The sequence below is a fragment of the Panthera leo genome, chromosome B1, assembly GCF_018350215.1.
Source record: "Panthera leo isolate Ple1 chromosome B1, P.leo_Ple1_pat1.1, whole genome shotgun sequence".
NCBI classification, from domain to species: domain Eukaryota; kingdom Metazoa; phylum Chordata; class Mammalia; order Carnivora; family Felidae; genus Panthera; species Panthera leo.
The window spans coordinates 60,029,916-60,050,279 of NC_056682.1; the positions used below are offsets into that span (position 1 = coordinate 60,029,916).

At 35.7% G+C, this 20,364-nt stretch overlaps 1 protein-coding gene across 1 annotated transcript in view; it reads left to right on the forward strand.

Moving 5' to 3' along the window:
- LOC122217724 (probable ATP-dependent RNA helicase DDX60) overlaps positions 1 to 20,364 on the forward strand; it is a 185,359-nt gene that overhangs the window by 113,964 nt on the left and 51,031 nt on the right. The window contains exons 20-29 of the mRNA XM_042935122.1: positions 1,041 to 1,160; positions 2,307 to 2,402; positions 3,988 to 4,103; positions 4,827 to 4,957; positions 5,044 to 5,153; positions 11,709 to 11,813; positions 12,377 to 12,505; positions 13,849 to 13,973; positions 16,281 to 16,382; positions 18,260 to 18,418. Of these exons, the coding sequence (XP_042791056.1) occupies positions 1,041 to 1,160; positions 2,307 to 2,402; positions 3,988 to 4,103; positions 4,827 to 4,957; positions 5,044 to 5,153; positions 11,709 to 11,813; positions 12,377 to 12,505; positions 13,849 to 13,973; positions 16,281 to 16,382; positions 18,260 to 18,418 (1,193 nt within the window). The remainder of the gene's footprint in view (positions 1 to 1,040; positions 1,161 to 2,306; positions 2,403 to 3,987; positions 4,104 to 4,826; positions 4,958 to 5,043; positions 5,154 to 11,708; positions 11,814 to 12,376; positions 12,506 to 13,848; positions 13,974 to 16,280; positions 16,383 to 18,259; positions 18,419 to 20,364) is intronic.

Below are 20,364 nucleotides of genomic sequence, written 5' to 3' on the forward strand. Positions count from 1 at the left end.
TACGAGCAGGGGAGGGGCAGAGAGAGAGGGAAACAGAGAATCCCAAGCAGGCTCCAGGCTCTGAGCTGTCAGCACAGAGCCCGATGTGGGGCTCGAGCTCACGAACTGTGAGATCATGACCTGAGCAGAAATTGGACGTTCAACCAACTGAGCCACCCAGGCGCCCCTGGACATTGACATTTCTTTATTCATGAACTACTTGTGGATGCATTTGCCCATGTTTTGATTTTTAAGGAAGAAGTGGGCTTTTCTTTTTATTAGGTTGTTAGAGTTTTGTATACTAAGTATATTATTCTTTATATGTTATAATAAATATACTTTTATTTTGGCTTTTTACTATATTGGGTCATATAAATGATAATAATCTGTTCATATCTTTGTGTAGTCAGGCTTATCAATGTTTTCATTTAGTATTTCCGTGTGTGGGCTCAGATATATGAAAATATATGAAAATGTTCACTTTTAGTGTCTTTATGTGTATGTTTTAACCTTTATGTTTTAATCTATGTGGATTTTGGGGGGGGGCGTGTGCATAAGTGTGAAATAGATGTTCATAGATTTCCACATACTCAGTTCCACTAGCCAGGCTACCTACTTGATCCAAAGTATTCATATATCTATATTTAAACTTTAGGTATCTGAAGGAAGTCCCCAAATATGAGAACTACAAATCTGACTATCCTTCACTTGATCTTTCTTTTATAGTAGACTCACAGCTTCTTTCTAAGCCTTTGTCAAAGGTATTCAGCTATTTTCTTTCTTATGTGTGAGCAACATTTCCTGTTTTTTCTGATTAAGCCATTTTTTTCCCATTTTACTTTAAGTTGAGGTTTATCAATGAGGTTCACATGCTTAGTCAAATATCTCAAAGAGAATATGTGAGTGTATTTAGAGTAGATGGGTATAAGAAAGGGGCTGTTAAGCTTCTGTACTTGTAGTCATACATATTTTTAGACTGTTCCTGTTGTTCTCTGAGGTTTCACCCGTGCTTTATTATGTGATTATTGAATCTCTTCCTTTATCAATCCTTTATCAATCAGGCCCTTGTTAATCAAGTGGCAGCAACTGTTCAGAGTCGTTTTACCAAAAATCTGCCAAATGGTGAAGCTCTATGTGGTGTTTTTACAAGGGATTATCGTCATGATGCCCTAAACTGTCAGGTAGGATATATTAATTAATGCATTTATTATTAAATTACTTAATAGTACTAATATATGTTTCTTATACTACAGATTCCACATCTGCACAAAGCCTTGTGGAAATATTTTTTTTGAATTTACAAGAGATGAATGACTTTACAGAAAATTTAATATTGTTATATTCCAAAGAGTGAGAACTAGCAGTCGTCTTTCTCTGAGGATGCTTAAATTTTGATTTCATCTTTCAGTTATTGTTTCCTGCATCATCTTGATTTATAAATGGATTCAAAATGATCTGAAGAATCCAATGTTATTAAAAATTCACAAACACTGATTTCTAACAAGAATTACTTTGTCTTGCTAATTAGGAAACTCTTACTGTTCTTGATGAGTAGGATACTCATCATAATTTCAAAAATGTTGTGTTATTGATAGAATACCTGACACTAAGTAAATCATAGATAGTTTTCCTCCTTAACGAATTCATAAATAAACAAGTAAGACTGAACAAAAAGTGAAAAGATGATCGTAGAACACAGCAGAGCAGGCATGAAGATATGCTACCCAGACTGCCTCTCAAGGACAGTTTTGCTGCCCAAATGTGGCGAGGGTGGTCAAGACAAATACTAGCTGTCAGTTCCTCCAGCTCTGCCTCCACAGTCTGTGTCCTGTGGCTGAGTTAGGCTAGAGTATGAACACCGGGACATTTTGGCCTGATGTGGACTATTTCTGACAACCAGTATTCACTCCAGAATTCTGAGCCAGGTTGGCCAGGGTTTCTTCAGGCTTGTTTTGAAGGTTAGCTCCTTCCTCAGCCCAATCCTGCTTCTCCCCATGTTTGAAAATAGAAATTCTTCAAACAAAACTATCTCAGGGTCTGATTTTGAGGAAATAAACCTGTGATGATTAACTCTGTTTGTATTGCTTTGAATGCTTATAGATAAGAATTTTAAACTTCAAACTGATATTTTGCCACTTTGATGCATAAGAATTATAGTTTCATAAGGTTCAACCTAATATATCACAATTTTAAAGAAACATTCTCAAAAGTAATACTATATCCTAGTTATTAGCAGGTACATTTAGGAGTTATAACTCTATATTCTTATAACAAAGTCTGCACATAGTAAGTACTCAAAATGTTTGTTTATGCAATGTTATTTTTAGGTACTTATTACAGTGCCTGCCTGCTTTGAAATTCTGCTGTTATCTCCTCATCGCCAAGCATGGGTGAAAAGGATCAGATATGTTATATTTGATGAGGTAGGTTTGGTATTATTTCTCTAGGTTGATTTCCTAGTGTGCATAAGTGTTATAATGAAGATATTTGGTGCTTCAAGACATCTGTCCCTTTGTGTAGAGTTCAGGTTTGGTGGTGGCGGGGGTGGGGGAGGTGCTGCCTTTTAAATGGTTTCCCCAGTGAATCATATGTCTTTTGGCTCTGTTTTCCTGTTGTGATTCAATAGGGGTTATTAGTATATGCTGCGGAACTCTATGTGGCAAAGATACCTGCTATTGGTGACTACTGTTTCAGGGGAGCACAATTAACCACCATGGCATAAGTTTTCCTGGACAGAGATTTCAAAATCCAAACTTTGATCTCTAAAGCAAAGAATTTTGGTCTCTAATAATAATGACAGTTATGTAAGTTATTTTATCAGTCATGGACCCAACAGGAAACAAATGGCACAGTAAAAACACAACAATTCAAGAAGAGAGTTTTCCAAAAATGTGTGTGAGGGAAACTATAAAGATTAATACAGTAGCCTAGGCTGGTAACTTACCCCTGTGCTTTAAGGGGCAAGGCAAAGAAGCAGTTACTTAGACTCAGAAGGAGATTCTGATTGAGCTAGCCACACTGTGAGTATTTATCTTAGTTGAGGGACATAGGTAGTTCAAGGTAACCATTAAGGAAAGGATCCAGTGGAACAAAGACCTCATGCTCATTCTCCTCCCTTCTTCTGATCCCTTGCCAAGGCTGTCCATTGGCCGAGTCCAGTGAAACCTGAGAATATTGGAGTTCTTTTAAAGCAATCTCTATAGGTCATTTTTTTTTTGGCCACAGAGAGCAGGATGGAAAACAATGGAGATTTATAGGGGCAAATAGAAGATATTTACATTTTTATAATAGGAATTAATATCTTGTTTCATGTGTAAAGGAAGATACTGAAGAAATTTAATTAGAGACATGGCCTGATCGAATTTATCTTTTAGACCTATCATTCTGGCTAATGATATGAAGAATGCTGGGGGCATTAAAGGAAGCTAGGATAATAGTCAGGAGGATATTGTGGTAGTGCACTGAGATGTGATGATGACTTGGCTGGCAGTAGACATGCAGAGAAATGCATAGAATTGAAAGAAATTTCCGGAATAAGAGAAAGAGGAATTATTGATGGATTGGTTATGAGGATTAAAGAAAATTTGTGTAGGGGTGCGTGGGTAGCTCAGTTGGTTAAACGTTGAACTCTTGATTTCGGCTCTGGTCATGATCTCACGTTTCGTGGGATGGAGGCCCCTGTTGTACTCTGTGCTGATGGCACTAACAGTGTGGAGCCTGATTGGAATTCTCTCTCTCTGTCTCTCCCTCTCTTTCTCTCCTCCTCCCTACCTCTCTCTCTCTTTCTTTCTCCCTCTCTCTCAAAAGTAAGTAAATAAATATTTTTAAAAACCAAGAAAATACATGTCAAATTTTTCTATTATCTGGATTTGGGGATATTTATAAAAACTTTGTATGGGCAGTTAAAGGTAACAGGAAAGTGTGTATGATGATCCAAGCTCTTACGTCCTGTTTTAATTTGCTATTTTTAAGTAAGCTTTTCAAAGGAGAAATTTTTTACTTTAATAGGTCCATTGTCTTGGTGGAGAAATTGGAGCAGAAGTCTGGGAGCATCTCCTTGTCATGATCCGATGTCCCTTTTTGGCTCTTTCAGCTACCATAAGTAACCCTGAACATCTTACTGAGTAGGCCTTATGTTCCAATTTATATAAATGCTTTGTATTTAAAATTTTATACTTTCTATATGGGTTCTGACGAGTTTCATAACATTCTGGTGAGTTTATTAACTTATCTCCGACTATTTAAGGAACAGAACATCAATAGCACCTCCTAGCAGGTGCTGAGAAAGGCCACACTTAATAAAAGAAAATCAAGGAATGTCCCAGGCAGATCTGCAATTGAGTAGAAAATTTCTTTCATATCCCTAAAAAAGTTCACTTTAAGTGATAGATCTGTGTTCTTTGTGGAAAATGTGGAAAATGAGGCACAGAGAGTGTCAGTGATTCAACCAAGAACCACAGATAGCAGTAAGGAGGCTGGGATTCAGTCTCAGGTAGTATACCTCCAGGGCCTATTCCTTTAAGTACAATTTTTAAGGCATATGAAAATTTTAAAAATGTTTATTTATTATTGAGAAACAGAGAAAGATTATGAGCATGGGAGGGGCAGAGAGAAGGGGAGACCCAGAATCCAAAGCAGGCTCCAGGCTCTGAGCTGTCAGCACAGAGCCCGACGCGGGGCTCGAACTCACAAACTGTGAGATCGTGACCTAAGCCGAAGTCTGACGCTTAACCGACTGAGCCACTCAGGCACCCCAGCATATGAGATTTTCTTTATTTAAAATATTTAATGTCACAAGAAGTACTACTATATTACTGCTTACATGATACGTAAATTTATCTTTTAAGGTGGCTACAATCAGTAAAACGCTACTGGAAACAAGAAGACAATACAATGGGAAAAAATAGAAATGCTGGCTATTGTGCCAGTTCTCACAAATATCAGTTTCGAATGAAGGAATCATATAAAGTTAGACTTGGTATGTTTGGAATTTTTCTTTTGCTCTAAAATCAGTTCAGTCCTTATGTGTCCATTGATTTGGAAATTCTTGTTCTTCATTGTTAGTGCTCTATGGAGAGAGATACAATGATTTAGAGAAGCATATATGTTCAATAACACATGATGACATCTATTTTGATCATTTTCACCCATGTGCTGCACTAACAACAGATCATGTAAGTAATACTTTAGCCATATCTGTTATGAGTAATATAAATTACTTGTATATATATTATAATTGAAAAGCTGCCTACATGATTCTTACCAGAATTATAGACTACATACTTTATATCAGATATTTTACCTTAGTTTTCTTTTTTACTTTGTTTATTGTATATATTTGACACGTAGCATAAATTTAAGGTGTATAACATGTTATTTTGATGTACTTCTATATTGTAAAATAATTGTTATAACAATATTTAGCACCTCTATCACATTACATAATTATAGTATAATATTATTATCCATATTTATTATATTGTACATTAAATTTCTATGTCTTATTTACTCATTGCAAGTTTGTACCATTAAACAACACTGATCTTACCACCCACCCTACCGTACATCCCCCGATAACCGTCATTTTACCGTGTTTTTTACGAGTTTGACTTTTTCAGATTCCACATGTAAGTGATACCACGCAGTTACTTGTCTTTCTCTGACTTATCTCTGTATAACTTATAATGTGATCAAGGTGCATCATGTTGTTTCAAACAGCAGGATATCCTCCTTTCTCAGGGTTGAATAATATTTCTAACCTTAGTTTTTTTAAAAGTAACAAAAATAACTTTGTAGTCTTCAATGAACCCTCAGTGGTGTCTGGATTCACAACGCTTGAAAATGGTGAAAAATTTTAACCTGAAGTTTTTTGGTTAATTTTATTTATTCTTAGAGATTTTCTTTGTTCATTTTCCTTCTTCTCAACATGCATGTCTCTGCATCCACTTCTGTGACACTGACTCTTAGTGTACAACTATATGTGGACAGTTCCTAGTATATGTGAGAATCTGATCACTGAGTTAGGTTAAATAAGGAAAGGATGTTTTGCTCACATACCAGTCACAACATGATTTTTTTGGTAGCAAATTAATAAAGTAGAGGTTTGGGGACATCATTTGGGGTATTGGGGTGTCTGTGGAGGAAGATTTCTTAATTTTCCTTTCATAATTCTCTTCCTTTCTCATTCTATTCTTAGGAATGGCCCCATTCAAGCTTAATTGCCTCTCAGAGTGATAATTAGTAGTTTGTCTTCCTTCCAAAATCTGTCTTCCTTCCAAAATCCAAGTTGTCAGTTAAGCCTCCTAAAACATAATTATGATCTTGCCAAGCTTTAATGAGTGTCCTTTGGAAGTTACTGAATGCACAGCTCCTTAGCTTGGCTTCCTATGGCTTCTCTGACCTCACCCCAAAATCTGATGTATCTTACCTGGAGGTAAGATTTATATTTTACCTCATAATTTATATTGTTCCTGGAGTGTTTCACTCTAGATGCTAAATGCCAGTTGTCCAGATCCTGTTCATCTTTTATGACTCTTCTAATGTGAAACATCTTCAGAGTCCTTCTGTGACCTCCTTAGCTGGATGTAATCTTCTACTTCTATAGCATCTTGTCTGTATTTCTTGTATGACAGCAGTCATGATCAGCTTACTGCTAAAGTTACTTCTATACATGTCTCCTTTATCTTACTAGAATAACTCCTTGAAGACAAATTTTGTGTCCTTATGAGTTCCTAACAAACTGTATATAAAAGGTGCTTAATAAATGTATGGTACATAAAGACAGCCAACCTAAATTGAGCATTGAATTTGTGTTCTAATAATTGTCCATATTTTGTGTCTTGGAAACATCACAATAGTTTTAGGATGGATGTCTTGTTAATATTCCCACTTACAAATGAGGAAGGTGAGGCATAGATAATTCAGCTAACTCATTCTTGCACCATGAATAAGTGTTGGGGGCAGGTTGCAATCAAGATAGAGTACAGAGTTTGCCCTGTCATCACAGTATTCTGAGTAATCTGTTGAATAAATCCTTGAATGAGTGAATGCATGAGACTCACTATAGCTTTTGGGCAATATTGCAATGGCTTCTAAAAGCAACTGAATGAATCCTAATCCTGGTAATTTTCTTATAAATTTTATTACAAAAGTTTCTCTTTTGTGTGGCAATGACCCAATCCAAACTCTAAATAAAATTGAACTATGGACAAAACTCCTGTGACTTAACTCACACCCGAGACTTAGAATATGGATGATAACCCACACATAAATAATAGACTTCTTTTTCTGTCTCTGCCTCTCTCTCCTTTTCTCTTTCTCTCTGTCTCCTTTTTTCTTTCCCTGTCATCACTTGGCATTTTTATAACAGCATAGTATTTAAAAAATTATTTATTTTGTGCAGGATGGTTCAAGGCAGGTTATATTTAAGTAGCAATGAGCACAGTGATTTGGAGTACCTAGCAAGAATGGCATTTTGGTCCAAGTGCCTTTCCTCTATTCTCAGTAGCTATTAATGGAGTAACTGGAAAGCAACAGAACTGCTACAGTGTGCTCTGACCCTGTGTGACTTCTGCAAAGGTCATGCTGTTGTATGAGTCTTCTTGACTTCGGGACTTTTGTAGCAGTCGTGGAGGATGTACTCAAAGGCCCGAGCATTATTAAATGTGTGTTGACAGCTGTGTGTGCAGCATATGTTTTATAGTATGTTTCCTTAAAGGAGCATCAGTGAAAAACAGGTAGATTTTTCCAAACAAGTAAAGAATTCCTGATCTTGTATAGTAAACTTCAGATTAATATGAAAGAACTGAGTGGTGAGAAAAAGCATAATAAATTGCGGCAACATAAAGAGAAGAGCCATCCACCTTGATTGTTGCCCCTACAGCTCTATCATAGAAATCATTTCAGAAGGGAAGGGGTGGAACAGGATGAGTAAACTGGCCTTAATCCAACTGAGGTGAAGGATTGCCCTTCCATCCATGTGAGGCTTATTTCTGGCAAAAAGCAGAGCTTGGCCTTTGCCACCAATTACCATGTCACACAGGAACAGCTGCTCACTCCTGGAGAGCTGTCAGCCCCAGGAAGTCCTTGAAAGAACTGTTGCCTCTTTTTGCTCAGTACAGATCAATGCCTACCATCAACTGTGGCGTTAGGGACAATGTAGTTTGCAAAAATAACATCATGGTATAATACTATTGTATTTACAAGGGAAGGATGGAACAAATCTGTGACCCTTTAGTTTTCTTCCTTCTGTGTCTAGGCTGGCTCAGGTTTTGCCAGTTCTTTCACTGTGTAGTGGAGAAAAATTGAATTGAATTCCCAGCTTCTAGCCACAGAGTTATTAAACTAGTTTTAAAAAATTAAGACTTATAAGTTGGTCATTGACAGTTGAGGCATCAACCACGTGCCAAGTATTTCACTAGACCTATTACGTAATCTAACTTAATTCTTTTATTTTTTTTTTTAACGTTTATTTATTTTTGAGACAGAGAGAGACAGAGCATGAACGGGGGAGGGTCAGAGAGAGGGAGACACAGAATCTGAAACAGGCTCCGGGCTCTGAGCTGTCAGCACAGAGCCCGACGCGGGGCTCGAACTCACGGGCCGTGAGATCATGACCTGAGCCGAAGTCGGCCGCTTAACCCACTGAGCCACCCAGGCGCCCCGAACTTAATTCTTACAACAAATCTATGGCATAGGCAGAATTATTGTCCATTTTGGAAATGAAGAAAGCCACGCTCTGTACAAAGGTTAAATAAGAGACTTAAGAAATCATAAACATTCTAGTGACAGAAATAAGATTTATATCTTAAAAATTGTGACACATTTTGAATTTATTTTACATATATGTATTTTAGTAGGCAAAAAGTTGCCATTTTCAAGTAGTATTTTTTTTAAGTTTATTTATTTTGAGACAGAGAGAGAGAGAGAGAGAGAGAGCAGGAAAGGAGCAGAGAGAAAGGGGGGGAGAGAGAATCCCAAGCAGGCTTTGTGCTGTCAGCATAGAGCCTGACACAGGGCTTGATCCCATAAACCAAACGGTGAGATCATGCCTGAGCTAAAATCAAAAGTCCAATGCTTAAACCAAATGAGCCATTCAGGTGCCCCACCACCTTCAAGTAGTGTTAATAAAAGAACAAAATGCTAACATTCCAAAATAACATATTCAGTTATTATGTTGACATAATGCAGTCATTACTATCTAGCTAGCTTTTAATAGTCCAACTGAGAGATGCTAAATGATAATTCCGTAGAATGATTTGCATCCTACAGTTTTTTCACAAGCTTAATTCAAGACTAATTGATTTTTTAACAAATATATTTGACATGTACCATTGTGAAAGCTTAAGGTGTACAACATGCTGATTGGACACATTTATATGTTGCAATATGATTGCCCTTGTAGCTTTAGCTAACACCCCTGTCAGGTCACATAATTAAGATTTTATTTTGTGGTGGCAGTAATTAAGATCTAGTCTCTTAGCATGTTTCATGTTTATAATACAGTATTGTTATCTATAATGACTACTGTGCATTAGATCTTCAGGACTTACGTATCTACTAGTTTTAAAAGTTTAAAAATCATGCCGATATGTGTATCTTATTTGATTTTACCACTCTATCAGGCAGAAGTACAGATATTTTAATTCCTATATTATGGATGAAGAACTAAACTGGCCTTTTTAAGTAGAATTGAAACTAAATCTTCTAATTCAAACTCTACTGTACTTTCCATTCTACCAGTTGTTGTTGTTGTTGTTGTTGTTGTTGTTTTCCAAATGTGTGTGTTTGGCATGGCTTTATTGCCCAGAATTTCCAAACCTAGCTTTTAAAACTTAACAGCTACTTACTAAAACAAATGCCCTATCGTCACATAAGTTTGGAGAAATCTGTATATGATTGTCCCTTCTTTGAGATTTGACATTTCCAATGGCAAACCTTCTAGAAGCCTATTTAATAGAACACCCGTGAAAAGACACTCCCCTTTCTTTTAAAGAATACCTACTGGCATTTCAGGGATCATGGTTTGACAGGCAATTTTGTTACCAATAGTGGCTGACACCAGCAGAAAATACTACAATGCAAGCTTTTTCAGAAACAGGAATTTTTGATTTATGCTTTAAAATACTTGTGGAAAAATTAATGCCCTGCATTATCCAAAAGGCTTAAAGCAGAACCAAGGGACTGAGCTGGGGAAGAAGCTTTCTTGACTGTCCTGAAGGTGATCTGAAAGTCTTCGTGTTAAAGTTAACCAAGTTCTTATCTTAGAACTTAAGCAAGTAAGACTTGTCCCCTTTAGCCTGGGTTGGTACTCTAAAGCAAAGAATCATGTTACTAATTGAATCAATTTCAACCTGCAGGGTACAGGTTGTGTTTTCTTGTCTAAACAGTCCACCAATTTTTTAGCTTCCCACTATTCTTGATTCGAAATGTGGAAGCATCTATAGAGAATTAGCCCAATTAAAAGGTTTGGGAAACAATAAACCCACTTTTTGAAGTTTTTTTTTTTTTCCCCCAATTTTGCTAAATCAAGCACACTCTTGGTTAGTATTTTGTTTGCATGTAGCACTGACCATCATTTGAACTTTTTGGTTTAGTGCTGTTTTGAAAGTCTTTGCGTTCATGATAGTGACTCTGAGGCTGCTGACTGAAAAAAAGAGGAAGAACTGAACTAAAACAAAAGTATTTATTTGGGTCTTAGAATTGCAAACTGGGAAGCACAGATTTGGGTAGCAACCCAAATTTTGTCCCATTGAAAAGTAAATGCCAGAGGTCTTTATTAGCAAGGCCTGGTGTTGCAGGATTTTTTGCTTCAACTCCCCAGGTTCCTTGTCTTGTGGCTTCGAAGAATGAAGAGGTGGACACAAAATGAGCTGCAGGCAAAAGTTTATTAGAGTGTAAGATCAGAAAGGAGGAGTAGTAGGAAAGCTCTCTACAGAGAGGCGACATTTGAAAGTGAATGCCTGAGAACTATAGGCTAGAGTCCTTGTTTTATAGGGTTCGGGTCGGCCCTCCCTTCCCTTCCCCCTAGTTCCTTCTCAGGTCCTACCCTCATTGGCTTGATAAGTCTAGGTGCTGGCTTGTCCCTTCGTGATTGGCTCATTTCCATTGTATGAGGGGTGGTCTATGGCCATGTCATTCCTTTTGGGTTATGCATTTTATGGTTTACTACTTATTTTTAGTTAGGTCTTTTGTCAAATTCCTGAGGGAAACCTGAGGGGGAGTGGGTGGTGTTTATTACATTCTGAAGAGGACACTTACCCCCGAGGGGGGTTTGCTGTGGTCAGACTCTCCTAGTATTGTTCCAAAATATGTGTCTTTTCCTACCCTGGTACCTCAGGTCCTAATCATTCCCTCTCTGCCTATTTTATCCTATCTTTCCCTATCAGGAAACTTACACAAGTTGTTTTCCAAAATTATGATTGGAAGATGTGATGACATTTTATAATTTATTGGTTTTCTGAGTACATTACGTCAGTTACTAGGAAAATATCTTTTTCAGAGTGTCTAGTTTTTATCAAGAATGCACATGCAACAGTCCTGTTTTCAGTCCTATTCCTTTGCCCAGTTCAATAGTCCGTTGTAGTTACCGTTTCAAAAACAGAATAAAGTTTTAGTTCCAGAATAGGGTCTCTCATGTTCGGAGGTTTTACCCAGGTTCATGAGGCAAAGGACAGAACATAAGATAAAATAAAAGGATATTAAAATTGTTAATTTTATTTTAAATGTAGATTGAAAAGTATGGATTTCCTTCTGACCTTACCCTTTCCCCTCGAGAAACCATCCAGCTTTATGATACCATGTTTCAATTCTGGGAAAGCTGGCCCAGGGCCCAAGTAAGTAATAATTACACAATTAATCTGAATTAATTTTATTATAGTGGATGGTAACATTGCTGTTCATAAAGACAAATTCTCACCCTTTCTGATCATGTGCATCTAATCTTTTAAAATCATACATACACTCTCCAAAATACAACTGCCCCTTCTCAGACATTCTTCTTCCTAATATTGTGTGTGTTACTTTAACAGGGGTGCAATGCCATTGAATTCTTGAAAGTATTTCTTCTTTCAATTTCTGGGGTGCTACAATATCTTAGTCTCCTTTTACATCTTGGATTCATATTCCTTCATCTTCTTTCATTGTGCTCCCCTTCTCTCTTTATGCCCTAATTGCTGTCTGTTTTCATCTTCTACTTGGTTTTGCTCTGCATTCTTTCCTTTGAAGAGTTCATCTGTCCTATTAGGTTTATGTACTGGAAACTTTGGGGGGATAAAAAGACATTTAATAGTTTACACTCTCAAGAAGCTTGTAATTCTTTTAGTGAAATGTATAATTGAGAAACATCTTTGGATTTTCTTGCATGATTTTATTTAACTTTGTGGCATTTCTTTTCAAGGAGTTGGATCCAGAGAAATCCATTCATTGTAAGAATAAAATAGTCATTAAAAAGTTGGATGCGAGAAAATACGAAGAGAGCTTAAAGGCAGAATTAACAAGTTGGATTAAAAATGGCCATGCTGAGGAGGTAATTTTCACATGTTTTTTGGCAAAACAATATGTTCCTTGTTTTCTTGAGTTACCTTGGTGTCATTATCACCACTACTATTATTGTTATTATTTTAGTCTTCAATTTTCATTTTAGGAATGAAAAAATTTAGGAATGAAAAAATTCATTTTTGAATTTCATTCAAAATTTCATTTTAGGATTGTAAGTTGGAAGTCTAGTGATTCGGAGATAGAATAGAAAGAGGAAAAGGAAATTGGTCTTTGTTTAATACTTGGTGCTTTCTAAAACATGTACCAGAAGCCAGGAATTCCTGTTTGGTGTTATAATAGATAAGAACAGAGGGGTCATTATCCACAGAGTCAGTGTTCTTGATGACAGCAGAGAGATTGAAATCACAGTAACAGTAAATGAGAAGATTCTTTACTCCTCTATCTTCTGCTGTTTTGGGATTTTTTTTTTTTAAGTTCATTTATTTTGAGAGAGAGAGAGAGAGAGAGAGAGAGAGAGGAGCAGAGAGACAGGACGAGAATACCAAGCAGGCTCCATGCTGTCAGCACAAAGCCTGATGGGTGGCTTGATCTCACAAACTGTGAGATCATGACCTGAGCCAGAATCAAGAGTTGGATGCTTAACTGACTGAACCACCCAGGCATTCCAGTTGTAATTTTTTTCTTTCATGATTTTTATTTCAACTTGTAGGAACTATTTGTATATTAAAACCTTAAGTTGGGATCATGTAAGTTTTACATATTTATATTAAGTAAGTTGATGATGGTTTTTATATTTTGAAGTTTGTCTTATTGTCACACATTGTGGTTTTTGATTTTTGGGGAGTGACATATATTAGACTTTTCCCATGTGAGTTTTTTACATTACATTTTGAGTTAGATCATCTCCCATTCAGAAATATAATTAACTTCCATTTCCTTCCATTTATTTTGTCATTTAAAAACATTCAGAATGTATTTGAAAGTGATTTTTATACATGACATGGAGAGAAACTGATTTACCCTACCTTCAGCCACAGTATAACCAGCAGCATTTACTCAACAACCTCTTTCTGACTGATTTGTGTCGACTTAAATAATTGCATGTTAAATTGCATATATGTGTGTGTGTGTATATATACATATATATTCCTCTTTTTGTCGTTGTTCTTTTAGTGCATTGATTTACGTACTTCTTTGATGGTTTCTTTACAAAATTTTATATTTTTATACTTACTTTGGTATTATATTTTATTTTAAAAAGCTCAGAAACATAGATTAGATGACCATGAAAATATTTTAGCCAAAAGTAGTAATTCCTTTTTTTATTATGCAGCATTTAAAACTAATAAAATTTTTTATTCATTGCTACAGGCCAAAATGGTTCTGAGGAATCTTAGTCCTGATTCAGTATTTAGTTCAGGAAACACAGTAAAAATGTTTCCACTGCTCGTTGAGAAGCTAAGGAAAATGGAAAAGTTACCGGCATTATTTTTTTTGTAAGTCATCTAATTTAATTTTATTTTTTATAATTTGTATCAGGCTTATTCTTTTAAGGTGAGGAAAGTTACAAAACCCACTGTTGTAATAAGCTGTTCATTACTCTTTTTGGTGCTCATTTGTTAGCAGAATGCACATTTAGCATCTTTCTAGTTCAGTTCTTGAAAAAATTTTTTTACTTGTGTTATTACAAATTGCCATCTTTAAATAGTTTTCTACTCCTTTTTTTGTTATATTTTTATTGTAAACTATTATATTTTTATTTCAGTCTTATACATCTCCAGTAAATAATGAGGTTCTTTGCAAAATAAATTGAATGTTTATGTACACAAGTATCCCATATAAAGTTAAAGTATCCTTACTATATGTTAGCATCTTTATTCATGGGGTATTTTATTGTTTTTAATTTATGGTTATGGGAACTGTAACTTTGAGACACTGCTATCTTGCTAAATTTTATGTGCTGTAGCATGAAATAGCTTAAAATTGAATGTAATCATCCAGTTTTGGTGAAGTATAAATTATATGAAAATATATTTATTAATTGGATATTAACTTGGATCACACAGTTTGGGATCAGAAAAAATGCTTTATTTACTTTAGATAATTTCAGACTATTTTAAGCCATGGAAGCTTTAAAGAAGCCATAGATATAAATAAATAAATAAATAAATAAATAATAAGGCAACATAATCTCGCTTAAGTGGCAAAGTTTAATGAAATTGTTTACACCTAAATAGACATAGTAATTAATCATTACTGGTGATATATATTTAAAATAATAATGATAATTAAATGTATTGTTGTGTTTGGAACTTTTGGAGATTACAGTACAGTGGTTCCTTTGACCTTTGTTATTGGGACAAGGAAAATAAATTTTCAAACTACTAAGAAGTTACACAGTTCACCTACTTTACTTTAGAGTGTGGCTATAGATTTCAGTTAGAAACAAACACAATTCTGTGCATCTGGGATATTTCTGGGAGCCTAACTGTAAAATAGAAATCCAAAAATAACTATATTTATTGTTCATGTACACATACAGGCTTAAAATATTTAAAAAGTAAAATATTTTCACCTAATGTGTGAAGGGAGTCAAGACTTACTTCCACATATAAAATAAATAAATCATGGAGATGTAATGTACAGCATAGCTACTATATTAAGAATATTGTACTGCATATATGAAGGTTGCTAAGAGATTAGTTGTTAAAAGTTCTCATCACAAGTGAACAAATTCTGTAACTATGTATGGTAACAGATATTAACTAGAATTATTGCAATCATTTCATAATATATGCAAATATTGAATCATTTTGTTGCCCATCTGAAACTAATATAATCTTGTATATTGTACCACAATTAAAAAAAACAAAGGGCAGTGTATAATAGAATATATAGTGTTTTATGCACCTGTAAAAGCTTCTTTGGAACCTATACCTAGGAGCACAATCACCATATTTTGTAGTGTGGACAAACTAATGGGGTAAGTTGACTTACCCCTAATGTGGTTTCTTAGCTTATGCCCCATCAGTAGTTCTTGATGAGGTTCTATTGTGACCTATCGTCACAAGCTTGTGGGATCGGTTTTTCTAATTGTTGTCATTCTGATTGTGTAAAATCATGTCTTGCTACTGTTGTAATTTGCGTTACTCTGATCGGGATTGACTTTGAGCATTTCTTTCAAGTAAGTAGTCTTTCAAGTTTTTGCTCATGTGCTATTCAAGTAATTTTTCTTTTGGGTTTTGTAGCTTTTTTTTTTTTTTTTTATACTATTTTCAGGAATTCTAAAAGGCGAAAGATTTATACGATCTGAAGAGAAACCAGAGTATTATTTTCAGGAATTCTAATTAATTCATTGTCAGTTACTAATTTGGCAGTTATCTTCTCTGAGTCTAGCACCTGTCCATTAACTTTGCCTATGCTATTTTTTGTTAAATAATTCTGTTTAATTTTGATTCATTAAAATCCATCAATGTTTAAAAAAAAAGGAACATATTTCACAAAAATATCATGGATTTAATTTTGCTTGAGGAATTGAATCTTGGCATGGCTATGGAATTTTGGGCTCTTTAGAAAATGTACTATGAAAATCCTTGGTCTTATGCAGTTTAATTTACTCATAAGTAACTCCAGATCATCAACAAATCAGGATACTTTAGGGCTCAATCTGTGCATCTGAGAGCTTTTCAAATAATAGTTGTACCTGTCAACGTCTCCAGTCTGGTCTCTAGAAAAAAAAAAAGTGTGAAGCATGTTTAATGTTAATGACAGTATCAGTGTGCTTAAAAACATGCATTTCACAGTCAGGCTCAAGTCTGGATCCTACCTCTGTTGTCAATTGGTATGGCACTTCGAAACAGCTACCTGATGACTTTCAAACTTAGTTTCCTCATTTGCAAAATAAGGTGAGAAAAATAGCAATGCATAGGGTTGGGGTGAGAATTAAATACAAATAAATTATGAAAGTCCTAAGTGTAGCACTACACAGTATTATTGGCTGAAGTCCAGTCATGAGCACATTCATTTCAAATAGGTTATCAGAGAGATTTGAGAGGAAAAAATTATTTCCAAGTGATTTAGATTTTTAACAGTGAAGTACTGTGATGAAAATGATGTCATTTCATACAGATGTTCACCTAGATCATGTAAGTTGCATTAATATAAAAGAGAAACAACATGATTGCATAGTTAAGAACATGGACTTGGAGGCCAGACTCAGCCACATACAAATGTGGAGTCTTGGGCAGATCACTTATGTGTCCATTTTTTCAGTAGTGAAACCGGGATAGTAACAGTGCTTTCCTCATAGGATCATTGTGAATACAAAATGAGTAAATATATATAAGACAGTTAGAGTAGTGTCTGAAAATAGCAGGTCTAAGTGTTTACTAACTTTATTGTTTCATTGTCTACTGTACAAAATTTCCTGCCATGTGGTATAGACTGCCTTTTTTTTAAATCTTTACTTCACCAGTATGCCAATTTATTTACTTTTCAATAGCTAACAAGATTTTCTCTTCATGCTAGCTCTTTAAAGACTTTACAAAAACTCTCTGCCTCACATTTAGAAAGCTTTATTGATTAGAGCCAACTTACGATTTGCTGTAAGAAGCTGTGGTTAGTATAGTAATGATGGCTATTGGCTACTGCCAGCCGCAGCATTTTGCCAATAAAATATTGAGAGGAGATTAAAACTTCCATGGACATTTCAGTCTTCTTATCAAAGGTCCTAACTTCCTGACTCAGGGAAATGCATGTGATGTAAAGATAAGGAATTTTTTTTTTTTTTAATTTTACTTCCCCTAGAAGCATATTACTCTTCACATACCATGTGAATTTGGTCTTTTACCTATTTTCCTAGTTAATATATCAGGTCTGAAAGGGCCAAATCGTTACAACCTGCACTAGGTTGCTAGTTTAAGTCCTACAGTAGCAGGAAGTCTGGACCACCAGGTCCCTAGGTATTTACGTTTCAAAAGGTAAAAAGCCCAGAGCCTGGAAACATTTCTGGATTGTAAAGGCCAGCAACACCTGAGGTTTATCTGGTTTCTGGAAAGAAGTAACTACAATCCAGAAGGTTAGGGTGAGAGCCCGAGATTATCTCCATTACTGCCTAAGAGCAAATTTTTACTGTATGATCTCACTGTATATATAGAATCTAAAAAAGCTGAACCCATACAAACAGAGTAGATTGGTGGTTGCCACGGACTGGGGGCACACAGCGGGTGAGAGAAATGAAGAGATGTTGGTCAAAGGGTATAAATTAACTTTTATAATGTGATTAAGTTCTGGGAATCTAATGTACAACATGGTGACTATAGCTAACAGTACTGTATTGTGTACTTTAGAATAGCTAAACGAGTAGATCTTAAATCTTCTCACCACACTAACACACAAAAAGTAACTATGTGAAGTGATGGATGTGTTACCAAGCCTTATTATGGTAATTACTTTGTGATATCCACGTGTATGAAATCATCTTACTGAACACCTTAAACTTATACAATGTCACATGCCAATTTTACTTCAATAAAACTGGGGAAAAAAACAAAGAGAAAAATAAAGGAGTCTCTAAAATTCACAGAAGATTTGTGAAATCTGAACTTACATATATTTACAGAATGCTAAGGGCCTTTGATTCTGTTTAGGAGGTAGACCTAAAGATTAGTGGAATTAAAAACTTGACAAGTATATGTCAGGATGTTAACAGTAGATGGAAATTTATTTGAATCTTGATAATGATATTGTTTTCAAGGCAAGGAGTCTTTTCATTGGTTTGTAGATTTAACTTAGGAGATGTAGAAGAGAGGGCTTTAAGCGTGAGAACTTCCCTGGAGCAAAAGCAAGCGGAAAAAAGGTCTCTCAAAGCTGATAAAGAAGCCCATGATGTGACCAACAAACTTCGAAAAGTTAAAAAATCCATCGAGAAACAAAAGACAATGTAAGTATTTAACTAAACAAATTAGTGGCTAAAAAGGTTAAAATACTTGTAAGTCCAGTCGGAAACATACTTTGAACGTGCAACAAAGAAGTTCTAATTATTGCTTGGACTTATTTGCCAATTGTGTAAATTTGGGTGGGAGAATCAGGTGAAGATAAGTGGCCATAATATTTATATATGTATTCCTCAGTTGCGTAGATGAGTCTCATTTAGGACTTCAGAGAGGTAGGACCACAGCCTATGAGCATAGGTGGATTATGTACCTGACATAATCATCTCTCAAACTAAGCATATGTGACTACAACTCTCAGTTCTCAGAACAAAATCAACACATGTTGTCTTGGGTCACAACATGGAGGTGTCACTGATTCACCATCACAGTCACATAAGTGAATATAAGATGAATTTTAGAATGCATTGAAATGCCAATTTTATGCTTGGTAGAATTTTTTTTTAATTTTTTTTAAGGTTTATTCATTTTTCAGAGACAGAGAGACAGAGCATGAGTGGGGGAGGGGGGCGGGGGGCGGGGCAGAGAGAGAGGGAGACACAAAATCTGAAGCAGGCTCCAGGCTCTGAGATGTCGGCACAGAGCCTGACATGGGGCTCAAACTCACAGACCATGAGATCATGATCTGAGCTGAAGTTGGTGTTTAACTGACTAAGCCACCCAGGTGCCCTGGTAGAAATTTATTTTTGACTCCTCTTTCTTGTTCTCATGTCTAATCCTGACAACTCTAGGTCCAAGATTCTCTCCCTATTATTCTCTCTGCTTTACTTGCTGCCTGATTTAGATGCTCATTATGTCTTCCTTGAATGACGATAGAGGTCTTCTTTTTAGACTCCAGAGCCTGAGAGGTCACTACTCTCCAGTATAGCTAACAATGGCCCTTGCTAACATTCAAATTGGTTAAATTATTCCATGTTCAATATTCTTTTTTCCTTGCTTAGATGATAAAGTCTAAATTTTTTGACTGTTGTTGGTATGCCAACAGGTTTTAGGTCTTGCCCTAACTTTTTCAGCTTTACTTTCTACCACTCCCTTCCAGCAATATTCAGTATGTATGGTTCTCCTTACATGACCTGTTCTTCTGCATCTGTGTTTTTCCATGATCTGACCCATCTGCCTAATTGCACTCCTTTGTGATTGCCCCCAAAGCTTACACTCATAATTTTGCTATCTCTTCTCTGAATCTTTCCCTAATTCTCCAGTTGAATTTAGTACTCTTTTTTTCTGTGTTCTTGCTACACTTTTAATAATTAGTAGATCAATTATAGTGTATTGGTGTTATTTTCACTTGTCTTTCTTTTTCCTACATTATTAGTATTTCCCTCTTTTTATCTCTAGTGCTCAGCACGTTGGTTGACAGGTAATAGTCATTTCATAAATATTTTTAAATAAGTCTGAGCAATCAAACGCAGATACTTCTTCAAAGCTGACACAGATTTTAGAGCTTCTCTGATTCAGAGTTCTCAAATTCTAGGGCAAGCTATAATTCGCTGCTGAACTTTCTGCCTCTATTGTTTCTGCCTGTTGTATTATTTCCTTGGAAGTAATGGAAGGTGAAGAGCCCAGAGACAGTGTAGGAAGTATAAGCCTTTTTGGTACTGATCTTTAGACAACTTTTCTTCAGGGCACTAGGAGACATCATTTCAAATTGGATTAGTGACCAACAATTCACACTATAAAAATACAAAGAATGTTTTAACACTTTGTTCAGCACCATCATTTATACGGAGAGTGAGAGGGGGCCTCTGCCTTGGTCCTTGTGTTTTGGAGAGTACTACTCTGGTCCTCCTCTCTTTGTATCTATTCCAATAATATTAGGTGTCAGTGGATCTTAGGGGACTTGGCCACCTGGAGCTCATTCTCACCCTTTTAAATTCTGCATTGTTATGGAGTTATATTTGTCAAAGTAGGAGAAGAGAATATATTTTATTTGATA